Raw genomic sequence first — 23,023 nt, forward strand, 5'->3', positions numbered from 1 at the left:
GATACATGGATGTCTTTTCCTGTGGGCTTCTTCATGTGGAGCTCACCCCCATCTTTGGAGCTCGTGTAGATGATTTAATGCTCTTGTCTGGAAGAGCTCTGTCACTTTGGGCATATTGTCTGACTGTTGGTCTTTGCCTCCACATTATCCTTGCTTTTCAGACACACTGTACTAATCTGCCATGTTTCTATCCAGAAGTCAGACAAGATCAAACCAACTTGATGGTACATAATCAATTTACATGTGTTGATCATGCGTACATTCTATATCAGTGTTTCCCAACCGGTGTGCCGCGGCACACTAGTGTGCCGCAAGACATGGTCAAGTGTGCCGCGAGCTGGTTCCTGCAAGTGGGAGCTCCAGGGCTGAGGCTTCCACTTGTGGCTGTCCCCGCCCGCCTGATCCGTTCTTCTCTCCGGCTTTCTTGGGGCGAGGCTCCTCCCACAGCGGTGGCTGCAGCGGCGCTGGCGATCTGTCCGCTAGCCGCTCCGAGCGCTGTGGGAACGCCCACCCCTCTCACAGTCCTGCTCGGTCTTCTCGGCCACCTACATGCTGCGGGAAAACCAAGCAGAGCCCCAGGCCAGGCAGAAGAATGCCGCCGCCTTGCTATCCCGCTTCTCTCTGGCCATGCCTTTGCAGAAGCAACCTCTACCCACCTCACACGCACACTTTCGGCTGAGCAGGGGGCGAAGCCGACCCCCCGGCTGCCGGCGAAGGAGGCTCGCTTGAGCCTCAGAAAGGAGGCGGATTCAGGCAAAGAGCCCGGCACAACGGGCGCAGCGTTGGAAAGCGAGTGGGCGGTGGGGGCGCTTCGCTTCTGCCTTCCTGAGGACAACAGATGACTAATCCCGCCACTTTGGACTGCCGCCAGAAAGACAGCTCCCCCGTTTTCTCCTGGTGGCTGCAGCGGCACTGGCGATCCGTCCGCTAGCCGCTCCGAGCGCTGTGGGAACGCCCACCCCTCTCACAGTCCCGTCCCGGGCTGTCAGTAAAGGGGCTGCTTCCCATCCCCCTGCCAGCTTGCTCAGAACATTCAAACTAAGGAAAACCTTCGCCGGCCTCCACAGAGAAGAAAGGAAGAGAGAGAACGAGAGAGAGAGAGCAACAGAGAGAGAGAGAGAGAGAAATGAGAACAAAAAGGGGAGAAAAAAGGAGAAATGATAAAATGATTGAGGCAGAGAATGAGAGGAGAGAGAAACAAAAGAGAGAGAGGTGATTCTTGAAGCATATTGTAAAAAGCACCCAAATAAGAACCCCCCCCCAGCCCACACCTGTTTTTGAAAAGAATAAAAGAGAAAAAAAACCCAGCCCTCAACTGTTTTTGGAAATGGTTCGAGTGTGTATACACACACATGCATAAAGGGGGGAGAGAGACAGAGATGGAAAAAGAGAAGTGAGAGGGAGAAGGAAAGAGGGAAAAAGGGAAGAAGAGAGAGAAATGAGAAACATGAGAGAGAAAAGGGGGGAAAGACAGGAGAAGTACCCAGAAATGTGACAGTGGTATAAATTTGAGGAGGGATGATTGATGATTGACTGTATTTATAAGGGGATGTTACATCGGATTGTATATATGAGGGGGGTTATTTATGTATGTATGTATGTATGTATGTATGTATGTATGTATGTATGTATGTATGTATGTATGTATTTATTTATTTATTAGATTTGTGTCATTTTGGTTGGTGGTGTGCCCCAGGATTTTGTAAATGTAAAAAATGTGCCGCGGCTCAAAAAAGGTTGAAAATCACTGTTCTATATTATATATGTACATTATCATGTGTACGTTTTATTCACACAGTACCTCAATATTTAAGGTCGATTTATGATTTAAACAAAAAGAAAAATTAACCAATGTAGTACTAGGTATATGAGAAGGAAGGACCCACTGGAGAAGAACCAGAAAGATTGGGAAAGATGGAGGGCAAAAGAATGGAACAGCAGAGAATGAGGTGGGTGGATGGAGTCATTGAAGCAGTAGGCATGAGCTTAAATGGACTCCAGAGGATGCTAGAAGACAGGAAGGCCTGGAGGACTGTTGTCCATGGGGTCGCAATGGGTCGGACATGACTTCGCAACTAACAACAAATAATATAGGTATCAACCAGAATTAATAACTAATGTAAAACATCCAAAGTTACAAAAAAGTTTCAGATGGATAGATAAGTCATTTTAATCTTTATAGTAGCTCACATCTATGAGATGTTATGATACACGTTTTGAGGTCATTTCACTTAATGAACTGTATCAAAACTGCACACTATGAATGTTATCTAGCATGTTCTTCAGACTCCACACAAGTACATTATTTTTCTGTTTAAGATTTATACAGTCAGAAATGCTTCTAAATTATTCTCAGTGTGGACAGTCCTATTAGGCATGCTACTGGAAGCTGGGACGAGCATAAAATAAGAGGTAAGTGGGGAAAAAGAGCTGTAGATTAACATGTTTTCTTAGTAAAGTGGGTCATTTAGAACTATTGCAAATGTAACAGAGAACAACTAGCACTCGTATACTAGTCTGCTGAGTAACCAGTAATCTACCATTTCTATCCAGTTGAGTGTTCAGATGTGCAAATCCTCAGACATGAGGCCTTCTGAAATAGATCAAAATACATGCAAAGCTCTGCTTTTCCCAAAGTGATAATTTCAAATCTGTTGAGTGCAACTTCTAGCTCATGTCAACATTTTGCAAATTGTAGAATTGATCCATCTGGAGAGTTGCAGATTGGGTAAGGCTTGGGTTAGACAGTTATTAACAAAGGTAGTTCTTAAATAGGTCTTAAAAGGAAATTTTGATAAACTGAAATCCTACTTGGGAAAAAAAATTACTTTGATTTCAGTGGTTGGGATTAGCACATTTGTACTAACCAATATTGTTTATTTGGGCTCAGTTTCAGTGCAAGTTATAAATCCAGTTACCAAATCAATGATGCAGAGGTTTTATTGCAGACCATATTGGAACTGTATAATAATCATGTAACAATCTAAAAGGTGACTTTTCAAAATATCAATTATAAAGTTATCATGTTTTGTAATATTAAAATGTAAAGATACTGAAAAGATCAGTATTTATCCTTTTCTTGCTTTCTATTTCAGAATGAGTTTAAAAAATGTTATTCTCACGTACCATATTGGAATTGGTCAGTCTGCAAATCTAATGTCATGCTAATAGGAGATGGCAGTTTAATCTGGAGGTTGGAACATATTTCTGATATTCAGAAGTACGAGAGTCACCCAAAAAGTAATGCATCATATTTTTTTCTCAGCCTACAGTAATGGTATAAATGTGAAACTTTATTTGAATTGTCAGGAGTGTGTGTGTAAATTTTGTGTTTCTTCAGACAGTGTAGCTGCAGCAGTGTTTCAAAAGAGCGTCTGTAAGAGATGTACGTTACAAGCAGTGTGTCGTCATTGAATTTATCACTGCGAAGAAAGAAACTGTTGGAAACATTCACAAACATTTGTGTAGTTTATGGAGAATCTGGAGTTGCGGAAGACATTTTGAGTATGACAAAGAAGTGATTTGCACAGTGCAGAAATGGCTTCATGACCAGAGCAAGGAGTGGTACCTACAGGGCATACACACCCTTGCGTCTCTCTGGAGGAAGGCCATAGAACAGGACAGATTACATGGAAAAATAGGGAATGTAGAAGAAACATCATTCTTTCTTGTAAGTTTCATTGTGTTCAATAAATAATTGTTGAAGAAAAAATGTGGTGCATTACTTCCTGGGCGGCCCTGGTATTAGTTGCACCCTTTTTTCCACTTATATATTTGTATCACGTGAAGTAATTTTTAAACAGTGATTCAAAGATGCAATGCTTTATGCCTTACATAAAAACATTAAAAAAACTCTCCAGTCTCATCATATATACTTAAACAGTTTAATTCATAATTACAGGCTGTATTTAGAATTTTTAAACAAAGTCTATAAATAGAGATTAACCCCGCCTGAAAAAGTTCTTACAAGCCTTTTAGAACTTTAGTAGTAATGCCATCAAAGCGGACGTAGCAGTGGTTTATTGAGATACTTTGAGTAAAAGTTTTGTAATCTATCAGTAACATAAATTGTCACATCAGGCGATTCAGAACTTTTAATCCTATGCCTGAATTAATTTATGTTTGTGTACATATATACATGTACATGTATACACGACTATGGGTGACACAGATAATGTATTGGTCCACCAAGTATACATTTAAAAGCAAGAAATGCAGTTAACCACACAACTTGTATGATTAATGCCATGAAAGTCCATGAGAAAATTAAGGTTATTAATACTTGGCAAGAGGTTTTATTTTGTTTATTAGGTGTTTAAATTCTCATTTCTCAGTGCAAAAGAGAAAGTTTACCCAAACTAATATTTAAAAAATGAGGAAACACTACTTTCTTCAAAAGATTCTTGACAGCAGCATCCACAGGTAATGGAAATACCTTATCCTGACAGTGGCAATTATGGAATCCTTTGCAGCAGAAGGAAGAAAAACCCACCAATTTAGTTATAAATACCATATCATGCATAGGGTAGGGTGGTGATCACACAGGACCACCTATTTTGTAAGCCTGCAGCCTAACTAAGCATTTCAGAGTAAAAAGGAAGGTATCTGGAATGAATTCAACACTCTGCACTATGTAACACATTATATAGAATAGGAAATAACTTATTTTTCTTTAACATTCAATCTTATTTTGACTCTGTGACCACATAAGGGTATTTAATTTAAGGTGCAACCATCAGTTGGCATTCAATAAATTACAGACAACAGTAACTGACTGTTGTAAGTTATCTTTTGTGCAGTCTACTTCCTACCTTATTTCAAATTCAGCTGTCAAATCACCAATTTTGTTTGCATATTTCACCAAAGAAACTGGTTCGATTAGTATCAGAATTCTTGACACTGAATTTGGCCAGTCTAATTTTATAATCTCCCTGGAAAATGTCTAAATTTCTTTAGACTCTTAATGGGCAGATGGGCAGGCCAAAAGGCAATTAATGTGTGTGTGTGGGGACATGACACTTTCTATTTGATATCCAGTCCAGTATTGGAGCTTCCAGTAAAAAGAAAATAAGTATAAAGCATTTCAAATATTTAAGATGAAATGCTATCTCTGTAAAACATAAAATATAAATTTTAATACTGTAATGCCAGACATGAATATTTTAATACAAAGCAGGATTATCAGAATTCTTAATTACCTGAATATTTGCAAGCTAGATTTTTCTTTTTAAATAATTATAATTTGATTAACTATATCGCCAGTTTTACTTACAGGCCAAATACAGGCCACCTGGAAGAACTAAAATAATTCAGTATTACAGGAATTGCAAATAGGACTCTTTTGAAAACATGCCATCTATGAATATTTTAGAACATAGATCTCATAGAAGTGACCTAGCCATCTTTAAAGGACAAATGCGCTCACTTTACAGCTACACACACCTGCCTTTTTAAAGATTTTCACACTGCAAAGAATATATTACACATAGAAAAAAGTACTTTGCATGAAACATTTGTTTTTTGAAACTGTCCACAATATATTGTTGTGCATCTGTTCAAATTTAAAAATGTAGAGTTGTCAGGGTTTTCTTTTTTTGCATGTTAAAATAAGCTACTTTGGTGTAAAAGTGTACAGTACAGAATTCCAAGATAAGTACAAATGGAAAATTGCTATATTAAACAATTGCCAAATGAAAATAATGGATATGAAAAAGTCACAAATAAGATAACTGCTCAAAAAATCACATTTGCAGGATTTAAAGCCTTTTTGACTTTCCCATTCATATGTAACTTCTGATTTACTTTATGTATAGCTTAGATATCCAGGGAAGAGGAGAAATATTTGAGGCGACCCTTCATGCTTCTGATATTTCAGATTTACTGAGTGCAATTGCTAGTTCTAAATCTTCTTGCTCTTGCTGCTTCAATCTTGCTAGTCTCTCTTTCTCCTCTCTCTCACTTTCTCTTTTTGCCCATTCAATCATATCTTCTTCAGTAGGATACTAAAACAGAAAAAAAAAACCCACAGACTTGTTAGTAGAAAAGCAAGTAAGAATTGGTGAACACAGTAATAAATATGGAAGGAATTGCTTCTCCCCAGAATTTAAAAAAAAACTTTTCTGATGATCTCCCATCATAGTATTAATTAGATCAGATCCCACTTAGCTTCCAATCCAGGCAAAAAAGGCTCAGGTACTATCATTTGCTAAGTATACATATGAATTATTTTAAAATACATCATACAGCACACTAGCCCTATAATTAATCACAGAAACTAAATTTTGTAATGAGTTCTGTATCATGCATCTATCAATAGATTCAGAATGTTATTTACTTTTTCTCCACCTGTTTGAAGAAAATATATCAAATGACCGTCATGCAATATAACAACTAAGAATCATCATCATCATCATCATCATTTATTAGATTTGTATGCCGCCCTTCTCCTTAGACTCGGATCGGCATACAAATCTAATAAATGTCATGCAGACATTGCAACCAGCTGCTTATTCAAATGCCTGAGCAGGAAAGAAGACACTTGCTGAAAGATTGCTTGCTAAGGAAAGTGTTTGAAGCAAAGAGTGCCTTGTTGCAATATCAATTTTAAAGTTCTGCTACAGGTTGATATATGCCAGTGATGGTGAAACCTTTTTGGTTCACTTGCCAAAACGGGTGCGTGTGGCTGTGCTAGCATGCATGCACCTGTCCACACCCCTTCCCTCCCACCCACATGCACTCCCTCCCCCTGCGGACGTCCCCCCATGTAAGCGCACAGGCCTTTCTAAAGCCTGGTAGATGAAAAAAATGCCCAAACAGGTAAACAAAGTTCGGGAAAACGCACTTCCGATTTGCCGTTGTGCTGGTTTTGGCACTCTGGAGGGTTCAGGGAAGCTTCCTGAAGCTCCGGAGTGCAAAAAACAGCAAAACATGCAAATCAGAAGTTTGGAAAACACACTTCTGGTTTGCCCATTATGTTGTTTTTTGCACTCCGAGGCTTCAGGAAGCTTCCCTGAACCCTTCAGAGTGCAAAAAACAGTACAACGGCAAATCGTAAGTGCGTTTTTCTGAACTTCCACTTTGTCCATTGGGGGATTATTTTGCCTCCAGGGCTTCAGGGCAGCTTCCCTGAAGCGTCCAGATGACAAAACATCATTTCCAAAGCCCAAAAACTGGCTGGCCAAGCGTGCGCATAAGCGTTGGAGCTGCAACGGGACAAAGTCTCATGTGCCCCCAATATGGCTCCGCTTGCCAGCTGTTGCAGGAGTGCTATAGGTTCACCATCATTGATATATGCAATGCATGCAATCATGGCTAGATTAATGTGTTACTGGAAGGCTAACAACAAGCTATTTGTCTCCAAATAGATCGTGATATATTCTTTAAATAAGAGATTACTTCAAGGTTACTTCATTCCTATCTTCAAGGTTTATAGGAACATTCACTGTTCTTGCAAAACAATAACTATTTGAATGAATATCCACACTTACAGCATTGAAATTAGCAAAATTGCTGGACTCCATCTCTTTGCCTACTCCACTAGGAGCAAATGGATCAACTTCCTGTCCTTTGCAACCATCGGAACTTGGGAAAGGCTGGAAAGGATCATTCAGTTTAAAAGATTCTGAAGACTCCAATTTGTGGATAGGTCTTTTTCCTACACCAAAAGAACCAGTTAGCATAATTATGAACACGACAATAATTTTTTCAGTAGATAGTATAAGCAATGCTGCATTATCCTAAACTCGTAATTTTCTAAACTACTCTAAAGTTACAGAATGAGGGTTTTGAGTTGGAGAGTAGATGATGTTTGCCACAATTTTCATTACTTAGATGCTTTTGGACATATAAAATGAGAGTTAGTCATCTAATTCAAATCACAGTGTTCGTATTCAAAGTGTTTCAAATCAGCCATCCTTATCAAATTAAATTTTGATTTTTATAGTACTGTTACAACAATACAAAATAACAGCTTCTTTTATAATTTATTGCACTGGACATTTTTAAAAAACAACCACCACCACCCCTTCTTTTTTTTCTTCTTTTTTTTACAAAAAATGAAATTTAGTTTGTAACTAAATTGGGCCTTTTTTATTACAGAATGTCAGGAAAATATAGGATGCTCCTTTTACAGTTTCATCACATCTGAAAAAAAGCTCCATATAAACCTTAGCATTTATAGATTTAATGCTGTCTTACCAGGTGGGGGAGGACAAGGTCTGGTAGGTGTTCCAGTTTTAGGAGGCAAAGCAGGAGGAATATCTTCATTTTTAACTGGAGCTTCCTCGAACATGTTTTTTGTTATAACTATATTGTTAATGGAACTTGGTGCAGATGAATTAAAAGGATCCTCATTGTTTGTCTTAAAAAAAAAGACAGGAAATAAACTCCATTATGGCATCGGACCAGAATATCTCTGGGACCGTCTTCTGCCGCATGAATCCCAGCGACCGGTTAGGTCCCACAGAGTTGACCTTCTCCGGGTCCCGTCGACTAAGCAGTGTCGTTTGGCAGGACCCAAGAGAAGAACCTTCTCTGTGGCGGCCCCGACCCTCTGGCACCAGCTCCCCCCAGATATCAGAGTTGCCCCCACCCTCCTTGCCTTTCGCAAGCTCCTTAAAACCCACCTCTGTCGTCAGGCATGGAGGAATTGAAATTTCCCTTCCCCCTAGGCTTATAGAGTTTATACACGGTATGTTTGTATGTATGAGTGGTTATTTAAATTGGGGGTTTTTAGATTATTTTTAATATTAGTTTTGTTTACATTGTCTTTTTATATTGTTGTTAGCCGCCCCGAGTCTTCGGACAGGGGCGGCATACAAATCTAATAAATACAAATACAATAAATACAATACAATTATGCACAAATTTGGGGTCTTTTGTTTTATTTACTGATCATTATAAGCCTCATGCTAGTGTTGCTCCCAACTGCTATTTGCTAAGCTCCATATCATTACTTGATTCCCATCGGCCACAGTTGTCCACCATAAAGCCATGCTTTAATCACATTTTTCACTTTTAAAGTACCGGTAGTGCTTGACTTACAACAGCTTGCTTAGTGACCGCTCCAAGTTACAACCACACTGAAAAAAGTGACTTATGACCAGTTTTCAAATTTATGATCATTGCAGCATTCCCATGATTGTGTGATTTACATTTGGATGCTTGACAACTGACCCACATTTATGATGGTTTCAGTGTTCTGGGATCATATGATCCACCTTTTGCAACCTTCTGACAAAGCAAAATCAACGGGGAAGCCTTAACAATTGTTAATTGTTTAACAACTGCATTGGATTCACTTTACAAACGTGGCAACAAAAATCATAACATGGGGCAAAACTCATTTAATAAATTTCTCACTTAGCAGCATAAATTTGGGGGTCAATTGTGGCCATAAATTGAGGACTACATGATCGTATGCACATCCTTTAATATAAAGAATTCCCTAATCATACATGCATACTTTCATATTTTTCCTAGAGCTACTATTTGAAGTTCCCAATTTTATAGTACTGTGCATTTATAGGACAAAACAAAGGCCACTGCTCCTTCAGCAATATCTTGTTTATCAATTATTCACAAGTATGATGGCAATAATAATAATTATTATTTGAATATCATTTGCCAACCAATGCAAATTTCTATATTTGACAATCATGTGCACTGGGGAGACATTAATGCTGCATAAAAGAATTTTATCCAGATAAGGATGGCAGCAAGCAGTGATCTTTGCGACATGTCTTTTCCCTGAATCATTTACTTCTGATTTAAGAAATGGATTACAGTCATTAAACACAGAGAAGATGTATGTATGATAAGAATTTGGGGTCCTTCAAAAGGTAATGATTTCTATAGCTATTCAGAGCTTTCATCTTTGTTATAAGTTTATTAAATATTAATGATAGATGTTTGCCACTGTAAAGTCCTTTTGATTGAAATGAAGGGTACAGGTTTGGATGGCTTTGGAAAATTTAATTTTGTGTAAAATTATTATATGGCATTTTGTCCATGTTGGTGTCACCCTCAAAGTTGTGTTCCTGCTATAAGATTTCCTGTAATGATGATATTAAATTGAATGATTGGGACTGCTCATTCAATTTCACTTTTTCAATCCTGCTGCAACAAATTCAAGTCTGGCTTAGCTTAATGAATTATCAAATATAATTTGAATTATCAGAAATAAGTTGAATCTTGACCACTCCAAAGATTATATTTTGAGAATTGAAGGGAAAAAAATCAACTGATCAAAATCAGCTAATGCAGGGTTTCTCACCTCCGACCATGGCCTACTATTGGGCCATAGCCTACTCAGAATCGGACCATGCGAGAGGCGGACTGGCACATGTATAGCTTGACTTGCAAAAGGAGATCAGCACATATGCACATAGCTCAACTTGCAGTCGAGCTGTGTGCGCATATATGCCAGACTGCTGCTCATGTGACCAAGTTCCCCTCCCCCCCCCAGGACTGCCAAGCCGCAAAAGTTGGACCGCTGAGCTAATGAACAAGTGCCTATGATGTAATTTCCCATTAACCAGAATGCTTTTATTAAGGAAACAATCCCAAAGTTAATGAGACATAGTTAAAAATGAGACTCAAGTTACTTAAATTTCAATAATGTTTGCTGAAGTTTTATTTTCTTCCTGAGTAATTTTATGCTTTATCCACAAGCATTAATCATTTCAAATTACCTTTGACAAAGTGCTGAAATCAGCAAAATCACAGCCAAATGATTCATTTCCAAACAAAGATGCAAAGGGATCTGTAGCTGAAGTAAGCAAAGGAAAACATAAAGAAAAAGAAGGTAAATCCAATGCAAAGATTTAATAAGAGCTAATTTAGTGCAGTGGCAAAGGCATCAGGCTTGTGTTTGTATAGTAATAAGCATTGCATCAAAAAGTAAAAGATCAAAAACAATTTTGCAGCAATCTCACAAAAACGTGCAAATCTCACAGAAGCACTTATAATCACTGTAAAAAAAATAGCATTTCAGAACAATTGAGGTTTCTTCTTGTTGATTTAGGTTATATTCCAAATGAATAATTTACCTATTTAATAGCTAAACTGGGAAGTTCAGAATGCACAGGAACCACATGGAGCCTATCCTCCCAAGGTATACCCATCAAATTGTAACCTCATTGATCTGAATAGGGAAAAAAGCCTGATAGCTCACTTGGTTAGAACAGGGGGTTGATAATCATCAAGCCCAATTCGAGACCCAACGTGAGTTCCCATCAGTCACTCCAGCCCCTGCCCACCTAGCAGTTCAAAAGTGTGCAAACACAACTAGATAAATAGGTACCACTAGTGGGCAGAGACATAAAAGAGCCCCCAGCCAAGTGTCTCCAGGGCAACAATGATGTTGTCAGCTAATTATTTCAACACGAAAGCAATAGCATCTTGATACAAGCTCCAGGCAGCATGAAAGGAGAGGTTTGGATGTTTACATAATAAGACATAGGGTCAAGTGCGAAAGACCAGGTCCACACATAAAGAATCTCGGTGATGCAGTGGTTAGAATGCAGTACTGCAAGATACTTCTCCTGATCACCGACTGCCAGCAGTTTGGCAGATCGAATCTCAGTAGGCTCAAGGTTGACTCAGCCTTCAAGCCTTCCGAGGTCGGTAAATTAAGGACCCAGATTGTTGGGTGGCAATATGCTTACTCTCTGTAAACTGCTTAAGAGTGGGCTGTAAAGCACTGTGAAGCGGTATATAAGTCTAAATGCTAAATGCTATAAGATCCAATTAAACTGATTTATTGCTAAACAGCCTATGCATAGGAATCTTATCCTCAAGGGATTAGACAGCCTATGTGTGGCTAAATAGGGACTGCAGACTGGTCCCTTTTAAAAACTCTTCCCCTGGTACTGCCATTCTTCTGCTACATATATTCATTATCAACAAATTTGTACTATTGAAGTCCAGCCTTCTAGATTGTCTTTTGTGGTTGAAGTTTCAAGAAAAACACTAAATTTAAACTCCGTACTGCACTTAAGTCTAATTCTTAAGGAATATATTCTATTCAGAACACATTGCACATCTTGACTCAATTTTCCAAAATTTGAATTTCAATATGGGATCTGCATTAATAAAACTTTATGTAATATTATGAATTATTTGATCAATTTGGGGGGGAGAGGGGTGATGAAGTGGCTCAGGTGATATTACTTTATGATCTGAGAAGAGTTGATAAGGAAAAAACAGTAGCTCAGCCCAGGCAGCATCTGAACTAGAAGAGCAATTTAGTTTTATTTAACCCTGAAAACACCAGCATATAGAAATTCAGCTATGAAAACTTCAGCTCTCAACTTAGAGTTATACATAAACAGATTTTCTGATAACAATAAAATGTTACTTCTGATTGGGAAAGAATAGGAACAGGGGAGTATCCAGAAAAGTTTTGACTATAAAAGCTTCTGTCAGATGCTGGAAGCTTAAATAACTCCTTAGATCTTAAAATGTTTAAATCGTTGTTTCACTCTGCTGTTAGGCATGACAATTTTGTCACATTTGATGTGTTCAAAATATAATAATTAAACCTCAGAGAATCAAATATTTCTGAAAATCAGTATCCCAAATTCCTCCATTACCTAATCATATTTTATTTTGATGCTAATCACATTTAACACTAAGAAATGAACTATAATTCTTGGGTTGAAACTAATCAAATTTAGCATGTTTACAGAAGTTAGTCTAAATTAAGAGAACACAAAAATGTATTGGGCAGATAGTCATGCCTAAAATTATGAAACGCATCACACAATGGTTTTAACTGTTTAGTTTTGATTGAAAAATAAAGTAATTATATTAAAAGCTTGATGCTTTTTAGAAACCTAAAAAGATGCAGTACATGTAATACAATTAAATTGGGGGAATAACAAAGCTTAGTCTCTGTGTGTGAGTGTGTGTGTTGTGTGTTCCAGCACTATGGCTGGCTGAGACTGAAGTCCATAAATTTTAATGTTGCCAAAATTTGCACACCCCTGACATAGCCTATGGACAGCAAACTCCTATGGACACATTACTTGGTATCTATCAGATTCCCCTCTAACTTTCTTTTAATCTAATAGGAATTTAAAAGGAAAATTATTTTCAGTAGCATCCTTAACAATGAATGCTAGCCCTAATCTAGTATTCTGTAAATGAGCAAACGTACCTTGGAAATAAAAGGAAAAAAAGTAAAATAAGTTGGGCCTGATTATAATGATTGAGGAGGTTTTGTAGGAACTGTCTTCCCTCTGCTTTCCAATTAAGCATCTTTGCTGATCAATGGCCACTGTGGGAGCCATTTTGAGTAAACAGCTAAAAAATCCAAATATGCCTCACACTTCAAATTAATTAAGAGTGTCATTATAATTTCTTACCTGGATCACTTGATGCAGTCACAGCAGTTCCTCCAGGAGCAAAAGGATCATTATGTTTCAGTGTTTCTGTCTAAAATTTAAAATTCATTAAATGCAAAACCTTAAAATCAAACATGCTATTTTTGCTTGAGCATTAAAAGAAATTTAAATGAACATTAAACTATACTCATGTTATTTAAAATACATTATTTCCAGACATTCCAGTATTTAGCTTTTCAAAAAGTTATTTTCAAAACTTCAATACAAAATAAATTTTATTCTGTTTGAAGCATCTATAATGCTTCATGGATGGCTGCTAGTATCCAACTAGTATCCATTCAGAAGTTATTAAAACACCAACACTGTAAAGAATGTCAATATTCTATCTCCGGTTGTCTATAAACACCAATATTCTTTACCCTAGGGTTCTGCAAATGTAACACATTAAATTATATGGGCCATGAATTAAATGATCTATTGATCCTAAAATAAAAGGAAAATGGAGAATAGTTGTTTTGAGAACTTCCTAAGACACAACAATTATATTTAACCATTGTAAAATCTAATACTATTTAATAATTCTAGATTTTATTAAATGCCAAGAGGTTGTCTAAGACAAGCTTTCAGGTGATCTCAACGATTCATGATGCAGTTGTGCAAATAAAAGGTCAAACGTCTAAAGTCTGTGAAATATATCTGTGCCGAGGACAAGGAACATGCAATGTTTATATAAAACCTAATGGATAAATTTCATACCAAATACTCTGTACACACAATAATACTAATTTCATTTCTCAAACTTACTGCGGAATTATTGTTGTTTGTTGCACTGAAGGGATCGATATTCCCAAAGGGATCTGAAGATGACTGCTTAAAAAAGTTGTCAGCAGCGAAAGGATCTGAACCTTTAAATGGATCACTACCAAAAGGATCTTAAAGACAGCGAAGTGAAGACAATGTTACTAGAAGCTGTGCTTAGTTGTTTGCTATTGTAAATATTTATCACAAAAACTATGAAATGTGCCCAACTTTAATATTATATTAATATTAATAATAATTTATTAGATTTGTATGCCGCCCCTCTCCGAGGACTCAGAGATATAAAATATTGCTGTTTTATGTATTTATCAACTAGAACATTAATATTCCATGTTGCATATAGCTCCTCAAAGTAAAGACTACTTCAACATACTTCAATGTTTAAATGTACATGAGTCTTTTCTAAAATGGTCTCCCCTTCCACTCAAATGTTTAATCTACAAATTCCATCATTCTAGCTTGTTGATATATTAACTGAAATCAAAATATCGGGAGGATTTTTACAAATAAAGAATTCCACCCCTGTTATGCAGTTCTTAACATTTTTAAATTATGGATTCATATCTTAAAAATTCTGCTTTTCAAAGGTTAAAAGAAAGAAAACAAATACTCACCTATCTTGCCAAACGGATCATCCTTGAAAGGATCATCTATTTAGAAAGTAAAACACTGTCCATCAAAATCTTTTTCAGCTTTGTTCAGAATATCAGGCTATGTATATAGGTTTATATTTATTTTATTCTGTGGCTGAGCCCCTTGGGGAACAGGGTCATGGAGCTTTCCAAAGAGCAGAAAAGGCTTCCCTAGATACAGTAATAGCTTTAAAAAACTCTTCACTAATATCCACTGATAACTATTTGGGCTTTTGCCCACTAGAAATTTTACTATCCACAAACAGAAAGAGAGACAAATGTAGCTTAACTATAGAGATGAAGAACTAGGTCAACTAAGGAAGATCACCTTGTCAGAGCTGAAATCTTTGGCAATGGAACAAGAGGTAAAATGTATTTTAAATCTAAAGCAACCAGATACTACCTGACTCTGCAGTATCATCACCTAATCCCTAAAGCTTTACCCTTAGACTATCCACTGTTGACCTCTCCCAATTCCTTAGAGGTCAGTAAGGGGCATGCATAAGTGCACCAGAGTGCCTTCCGTCCCCTGTCCTAATGTTTCTCTTTTACTAGTATCATGTATATAAACGTCATGTATACCTTTGTATATCACCAATACATACTTGCCAAATAAATAAATAAATAAATGACATTCAGAATTGGGATCAGAAAGAAAAGTTCACAACTTTAAAGAGGAAGAGGAGGAGGTATAGCATCAGACTTGCAAGTTATCTCATTATAGCGGATCTCAAAACCTGTTTTAGCTTTCCTGTGGAGTTTTTACATGCTGCCCATTTCATTATCCAAAGTGACTCTGAATATGTGTTATTGGTCTAGGTTATCTAGTGCAGTGGTCCCCAACGTTTTTTCCATCAGGGACCAGTTTCAGCAAGACAATTTTTCTATGGCCCAGTTGGGGCGGAAAGGGGCGTGGTTGGGGGTGGGATTAAGCCTGGGGGTGCTGGTCTTTCCCGCCATCGTCCTGTGGCCGGCAGAACCTGCCTCCCAAGCCCTCTTGCCCAGCGGGAGCTAAGCGCTGGAGAGAGGGGGTCAGGCTGGCCCTCCTGCCTCCCCCCAGCCAAAAACGCAAAAGCGCCCCGCGGCAGAAGCCAAAAGAGGCTTGAGCCTCTCGGTCCTTCCCGCCCCTCTGTCCCATCCATTGTCCTGTGGCCGGCAGAACCTGCCTCCCGAGGCCTCTTGCCTGGCGGGAGGCGAAGCGCTGGAGGGAGGGGGGTGGCGGCATGAGGGCCGGCAGCTGCTGACTCCACGGACCGGTGCAGCATGCCCCGCGGCCCGGTACTTGTCCGCGGCCCGGTGGTTGGGGACCCCTGATCTAGTGGATCTGACATCAATTGAGCAACAATAGTTAGATCTTCAGTTATTTAGCCTTTATTTAGCACTCTGTTTTTTTAAAGGCAAAGCTTTTAAACAAGGAAAATTTAATTGGGGACAATAATATAGTTCTCAACTTATGACCACAACTGAGCCCGAAAATTATGTTGTTAAGCGAGGACTTGTTAAGTGAGTTTAGTCCTATCTTATGACATTTCTTGCCACAGTGGTTAAGTGAACCACTGCAGCTCATAAGTTAGTAACCTGGTCATTACATGAATTTGGCTTCCCCAGTGCCTTTGCTGGTCAGAAGGTTGCAAAAAGTGATCATGTGACCCTGGGATGTTGCAACGGTCATAAGTATGAACCACTCATAAGTTTAAACCAGTTGCCAAGCATCTGAATTTTGATCATGGAGATGCTGCAAAGGTTGTAACTGTGAATAATGGTCATACGTTGAGGACTATTGTACTTAACATCTAATAAAACCTTCTATAAATTGATTTAGTTCAATCGCCTTGCAAAAATCTACTCTGGTCAAAAGGTTCTCTAAAGGCATCCAGTGAAATTAAGGTGACTCACTGGGTATTTAGTTTAAAGGTCAATTGAAGTATCGTTATGACTCCTTAATAAGTTATTAGGGAAAGAAAACTGAACATACTTACTACCAACAAAGGGATCAGACTCAAAAAAGTCCAAGTTGGCTTCTGTTGTCTGATCAGAGGGTTGAGGGGAGTCTTCATTTACTAGATCCTCCTAGAAGAAGAAGAAATATGTTGTTTAAAATAATATATTGTCATTCATTCTATTATACAAGTCACCTCTTTCTCCTAAGTCTAACTAAAGATAAATTAGTTCCCCAAATTAATTAAATCAATAAAAAAGGACCTTGAGACATTTGTAATTAACCTTAGGGTAATTACATCAAAATAAACAAGCTCAGATCCTGAATATTGGTAAGTGGGTTTCTGCTTATGGATCCTCCAGTTTTAGCATTAGTATACAAATTATTTTAATCTGCCTTATTCATATGGCCTCATATGGAGGATACTTATGGGATAATGGGATAAAAACCCTACTCCTTGTACCATAACCATCATAAATATGAGTCAATTGCTGTTGCAGCATCCCCATGGTAATTTATCAAAATTTTGATGTTTTGCAATTGACTGATATTTATGATGGTCACAGTGTCCCAGGATCATGTGATCACTTTTTGTGACCTTTTGACAAATAAAGTCAATGGCGAACTCAGACTCATATAACAATTGCATCATAACTTAACAGCTGCAGTGATTCACTTAGCAACTATGACAGGAAAGGTTGTAAAATGGGACAAAATTCAGTTAACAACTGTCTCACTTAGTAAGAGAATTTGAGGCTCAATTGTGGTTGTTAAGTCGAGGACTACCTGCATAGGTTCTTGCATATATTTAAGGAGCTTATCTTACTTGACTTCACAATGATATCACATCAGCCTAAAAAATGTAGATGCTTTCTTGAATTTGTATATTAAAATGCTGTTTAAACGTACTTTTTTTGTAACATCCGATGGCAGTTCCTCTTTTTCCGTTTCTGCATCTACATGTGTTGTTTCAGGACTATTTCTAGCCTTTCATGGGGGGGAAAAATCAGACATATAAGTTCTCCCAACAACACCAATCTACAGTTTGGATATTTTTTTTTTCCTGGTGACTTATTTAAGTAAAATTGGCTCGACAAATCTGTATCATGTCATTCCGAGATGGCATTCTTCATAATGGGAATAACTCTGACATGTAATTTTTAGTGTTAATAATGCTCATACAAACTCTTTTAATCATGTTAAGAAGAAAATGTTATAAATAAACGTTTTATATTATATAACTTTTATACACTGTATAAAAGGATGCAAATACTAAGGCAGCAATATAAAACTCTTGTTACCTGTTCAATAAAATCTATAAGCTAAAAATAACACTGCAAACTGTGTACTGGAAATAATTGAGATCATTCACATTTTTTCTTTTGGAAGAAGAAAATCTATGGCACTTACACTGCTTCTCTAATATTATGCTGGACTCTATGTTAAGGCAACTCCCCCTTCCCAAAAACCCGCTCTATATAACAATACATTCTACCTTCTTTGAAATCTCCAAACCAGGTAGTTAGTAATAAGTTATCCAAAAATACTTTGATTAATTAATCAATTTACATATTTTGGACTTGTCCTAGAACAAAACTTGGTATATTTTATTTATCGCATTGAAACTCAAACTTCACTACACAATTGAACAGATTTTTAAAAAAATAATCCAGGCACCACTCACAGGAGTTTCATAATTTACTTGTTCAGCATCTGCTGGATTCTCTCTTTCAGCATTCTCATTTAGATTAACAGTTTCACTGCTGCTGTTGCTGAGGCTAGAATGATCTGCATTTCCATTGATTAATATGCCACGTGGTTGGACTTCCCAGTTGAACTGGCTGTTTTCGAACTGTTTGAGCTCCAGCAATTTTTCTTGCGCCTAATAATATGTAAATACATACATAAATAATACATACATATTCTACCAAAGAATAAATGGCAATAAAAATTCTGAAAATTGAAAAGAAACAATCTAGTTTTGAAAATATTATATGGAAACTCAAAAAGATTAGAATAAAAATATTTGAATATGAATTTACTAAAAATCAAATAGAAGAACTGACTATAAAAGCAGAAATGTTTAAAAATCGAATAAAAAGGACTCAAAACTAGACATGGGGATGATCAATTGCATGACTTTTGGTTCAAATATCTCAGTAGTTTGCATCTGATTACAACTAAACAGGCTAATGAAATATTGTATAAAGAAAGCAACATCTTTGATTGGTTAATAACTGGCAACGTTTATCTGATTTTAAAAAATTATGGAGAAAAAGGAACAATACTATCAATCTACAGGCCATTAACAAGCTTGACTACAATTTTTAAATTACTCACATTCATGATTACTTATCTTTACAGTAGAACAGAAAAGAAAAGCAGAGGTACAAACATCAACTCTGATTGATAAATTGGTTTTGGAGAATTGCAAAAAGAAATTGCTCAATACTGCTATCAATAAAAAGCAGTTATGTATATTGCAAAACACAAACTTCTAAAATAGTTATGGATGACATATAAAACTTTAAATATATAAAACAGAACATAAATACACACATGCACACTCATCTGAATTATAGTACATGAAATTGAGTATCTATTATTAAAAAATATTCTATTATGAATGACACACAAAGCCAGAACAGGAGGAATTCAGCTTTTACAACTGAATTCAGGTTTATTTCTTAGTTAAATGTAGAGTAATAGAACAACACTTGTAACTGAGGAAATCCAACCATGGAAACATAATGGAAAATAACAATTTCAGAGGGACTTACTGAAGTTATATCTTGTTGGGAGCCTTGAAGATCCTGCTGGAGAGGTGCTAATTGCAATTTTCCTTCCTCCACATTTTTCTCTAACTCTGAAGCTTCTTGCTGTAGCCTGCTGAGCTCTTCTTGGGCTTTAATCAAATCATCCTTATATCCAGAGATCTTTGATTCTTGCTCTGTTATTTCTTTTTTTAGAGATGTAATCTATACAGTGAAAGATGAAGTTAAAACTAGCTAGCGGTTCTCTCCACCAATATTTTTAACAAGAAAGAGCTAACCAAACCAGAAGTGTATCAGAGCCAATTTGGTGTAGTGCAGGAGTAGGCAAAGTTAGCTCTTCCATAACTTATGGACTTCAACTCTCAGAATTCCTGAGCCAATCATGCTAGCTTGGGAATTCTGGGAGTTGAAGTCCACATGTCATAGAAGGGCCAACTTTGCCTACTGCTGGTCTAGTGGTTAAGGCACCAGAGTAGAAAGCAGGGTCAATCATTCTCTCTCAGCCCAACGCACTTCACAGAGTGGTTGTTGTGGGAAAAATAGGAGGAGTAAAGTATGTTGGATATGTTCGCCATCTTGAGTTATTTGTAAAAATAATAAAGGCGAGATAGAAATAAATTAATAAAAAAATATTCCACTTATATTCCATTCTAATGCTTTCATGGCATATTAAAAAAAAAGCTGTAATGCATAAACATTATTCTTGCTGTGTCATTTTACCAGGTGGTCCAGATAAAATATTCCTGAAATGCAAAATCATGATGTGGGGAACTGAAAGTGTGCCAGAGGCTTCCTTCCTTCCTCTTGCACACTTCATGTTTGTTTATTCTCAAATTTAAAAAATAAATTAGAGTGGACTTGAGTTTCCTGTTCTTTGCATAACCTGGGAAAAATCCCCAGATTTTCCTGTCTCAGTAGTTTTCTCTCTTTGTTTGTAACAATTATGATTGATTGATTTATAAATTGATGCTTAGAAAGAGAGATTATGTATGAAAGTTTTCAATGAAATATAGTAGTCTTTTACTGAAAACATCACATAAAGGTGATGTAATGCTTAAATTAAGAGAATGCCCTCTGGAATAACTCCATTTTTAATAGTTTCCTGAAGGCCAAAAGGGAGGAAGCAAAGACCTCTGTAGAAAGCTGTTCCAAAGCATCAGCATTGTTACAGAAGAGTAGGGCCTTCTAGTCTCAGCCCCCTCATGTCCCAGAAATGTGGAGCTACTATTACTCTTTCCTTACTGAATATGGTGGTTAAATTGTTGCTCTTTTTTTCTTTTTTCTCTGATTAATTTTTTCTTTGGTTAATTAATAAAGATCAGACATGACAATACAAAAACAATTAATTATAGCTTCCACAATGAATAAATTGATTAAATGCTTAAAACTCTGAACCCTGTAACACAACAGAGTACTAACAGTAGTCCAACTCCCACAGCAAACAAATCAACAATGGAGAGGTTATTCATTTTTAATACATTTACAGTAATACCTCGTCTTACGAACCTAATTGGTTCCCGGGGGAGGTTCGTAAGATGAAAAGTTCGTAAGACGAAACATTGTTTCCCATAGGAAACAATGTAAGATCAATTAATCTGTGCAACGGAAAAAAAAACAAACGCAAAAAAATGCCACCACCCGTCTGTCACCTTTTGAAACAGCCGGGGGGCTTCTCAGCGACCTCCCGAACCTGAACTTTTGCCGAACTTCCGGGTTCGGCGTTTGGGAGGCTGCCGAGAAGCCCCGCCACCCAGCTGTCGTCTTTTGAAACAGCCGGGGGCTTCTTGGCGGCCACCCAAACGCCGAACCCGGAAGTTCAGGTTTGGCGTTCGGGTTCAGGAGGATGCTGAGAGGCCCCCTGGCTTCTCGGCGGCGGCAGCGGCGGGTTCGTAAGAAGGAAAATGTTTGTAAGAAGAGGCAAAAAATTTCTGAACCCCGGGTTCGTATCTCGGGTTGTTCGTAAGACGAGGGATTCGTATCATGAGATACTACTGTATTTCCATGCAATAAACAAAGAATCCCTAAGTATATTCATCACAGATATGCCAGTCCCAGTGAAACAATGAGGAAAACGCAGCTTTCTACAGCTGTGATAAAAATACTCACAAGATCAACTTCTTCTATACATTTCTGCCGTATCATACTAAGCTGCTCTTCTAACTTGGCTTTCTCCTCATCTAGACCATTCAGGATTTCTTCTGCCTCCTGCTTCTGAGTCAAAAGGTTCTGCAGGTTATTGCTCTCCCTCCTTACTTCATCTTGAAGATCCTGAAAATTGAAAAAATACAGGCCTGCATTTCTTCTTAAAACATCCACCACATGATGTTGTAACAATTTAAACTTTCTCATGTAAGATGGAGGGGAGGGGATGTGAACAGGTAGGTACATATTCGAAAAATTGAAAAAAAGAAAGAAGTCTCAGCACACATATTTCACAAGGATTATCATGAACAAAGCCAGGTGAAATTTATAGGATACACACAGAAAAGGACAAAAGTAAATGAAAATAGAGTTTGGAAGGATTTGGGATAGGAAAGGAAATGAAATGGATGAACTAAAGAAAAGCAATACTTAATAAAAATAACTGAGAAATTTTTTTTCTTAGTAGCAAATGTAGTATGATTCAGTGGGTAGAAACATTTCAATCAGTGTTGTCTTTTAAAAAAAAAAATTTCTAATAATTACATATATGTATATCAGACACAATGTGACTATCCTGGTGTATCATCTGCCATAACAACCAAAGTGAAAAACAATTAACTTATTTATTTATTCATTTGTTCGTTCATTCATTAATTCATTCGTTCGACTTCTATGCCGCCCAATCCTGAAGGACTCAGGGCGGCTTACAATAATAATATAAATATAATATACAAATAGATACGAACAATAAAAAAGAAGTCAAATTCAGTGGTACCTCTACCTAAGAACGCCTCTACCTGCGAACTTTTCTAGATAAGAATCGGGTATTCAAGATTTTTTGGTCATTTCTCAAGAACCATTTTCCACTTACAAACCCGAGCCTCCGAAGCTGTAACCGGGAGGCAGAGAGGCAGGGAGAGGCCTCTGTGGGGCCCCTCTAGGAATCCGCTGGGAGGAAACAGGGCCTCCATCCTCTCTGTGGTTTTCCCAATCGCACGCATTATTTTCTTTTACATTGATTCCTATGGGAAAAATTGCTTCTTCTTACAAACTTTTCTACTGAAGAACCTGGTCATGGAACGAATTAAGTTCGTAAGTAGAGGTGCCACTGCATAGTCTAAACTAAGTAAAACCCTGTATTAAAAAAAACCCATTAATATAAAGCAGTCATATCCTATACATATATACCATTCATACAATGTGGCCCTGTCAATTGTTAATTCATGGCCCCCCAGGCCTGCCGGCAGAGCCGGGACTTTGTGGCCTTACGGAAGGCCAGTAGGATGGGAGCAGTACGGCCATCGGGGGGTAGTTGCTTCCATAGAGCCGGGGCGGCCACTGAGAAGGCCCTTCCCCATGGTCCCGCCAACT

General features: G+C 37.6%; 1 protein-coding gene across 2 annotated transcripts in view; it reads right to left on the reverse strand.

Annotated features, from left to right (window-relative positions):
• Nucleotides 1-3,870: 3,870 nt before the first annotated feature.
• Nucleotides 3,871-23,023, reverse strand: part of EPS15 (epidermal growth factor receptor pathway substrate 15) — a 77,871-nt gene continuing 58,718 nt past the window's right edge. For both annotated transcript variants that reach the window (XM_070745862.1, XM_070745863.1), the window contains 12 exons: nt 21,617-21,778; nt 19,517-19,714; nt 18,421-18,618; nt 17,646-17,723; nt 16,777-16,867; nt 14,780-14,815; nt 14,151-14,278; nt 13,368-13,437; nt 10,692-10,768; nt 8,197-8,359; nt 7,488-7,654; nt 3,871-6,002 (listed from right to left, as the gene is read on the reverse strand). In XM_070745862.1, the coding sequence (XP_070601963.1) occupies nt 5,856-6,002; nt 7,488-7,654; nt 8,197-8,359; nt 10,692-10,768; nt 13,368-13,437; nt 14,151-14,278; nt 14,780-14,815; nt 16,777-16,867; nt 17,646-17,723; nt 18,421-18,618; nt 19,517-19,714; nt 21,617-21,778 (1,515 nt within the window). In that variant the 3' untranslated portion in view covers nt 3,871-5,855. The remainder of the gene's footprint in view (nt 6,003-7,487; nt 7,655-8,196; nt 8,360-10,691; nt 10,769-13,367; nt 13,438-14,150; nt 14,279-14,779; nt 14,816-16,776; nt 16,868-17,645; nt 17,724-18,420; nt 18,619-19,516; nt 19,715-21,616; nt 21,779-23,023) is intronic.

This window comes from Erythrolamprus reginae, chromosome 3 (genome assembly GCF_031021105.1).
Source record: "Erythrolamprus reginae isolate rEryReg1 chromosome 3, rEryReg1.hap1, whole genome shotgun sequence".
Classification (NCBI taxonomy): domain Eukaryota; kingdom Metazoa; phylum Chordata; class Lepidosauria; order Squamata; family Dipsadidae; genus Erythrolamprus; species Erythrolamprus reginae.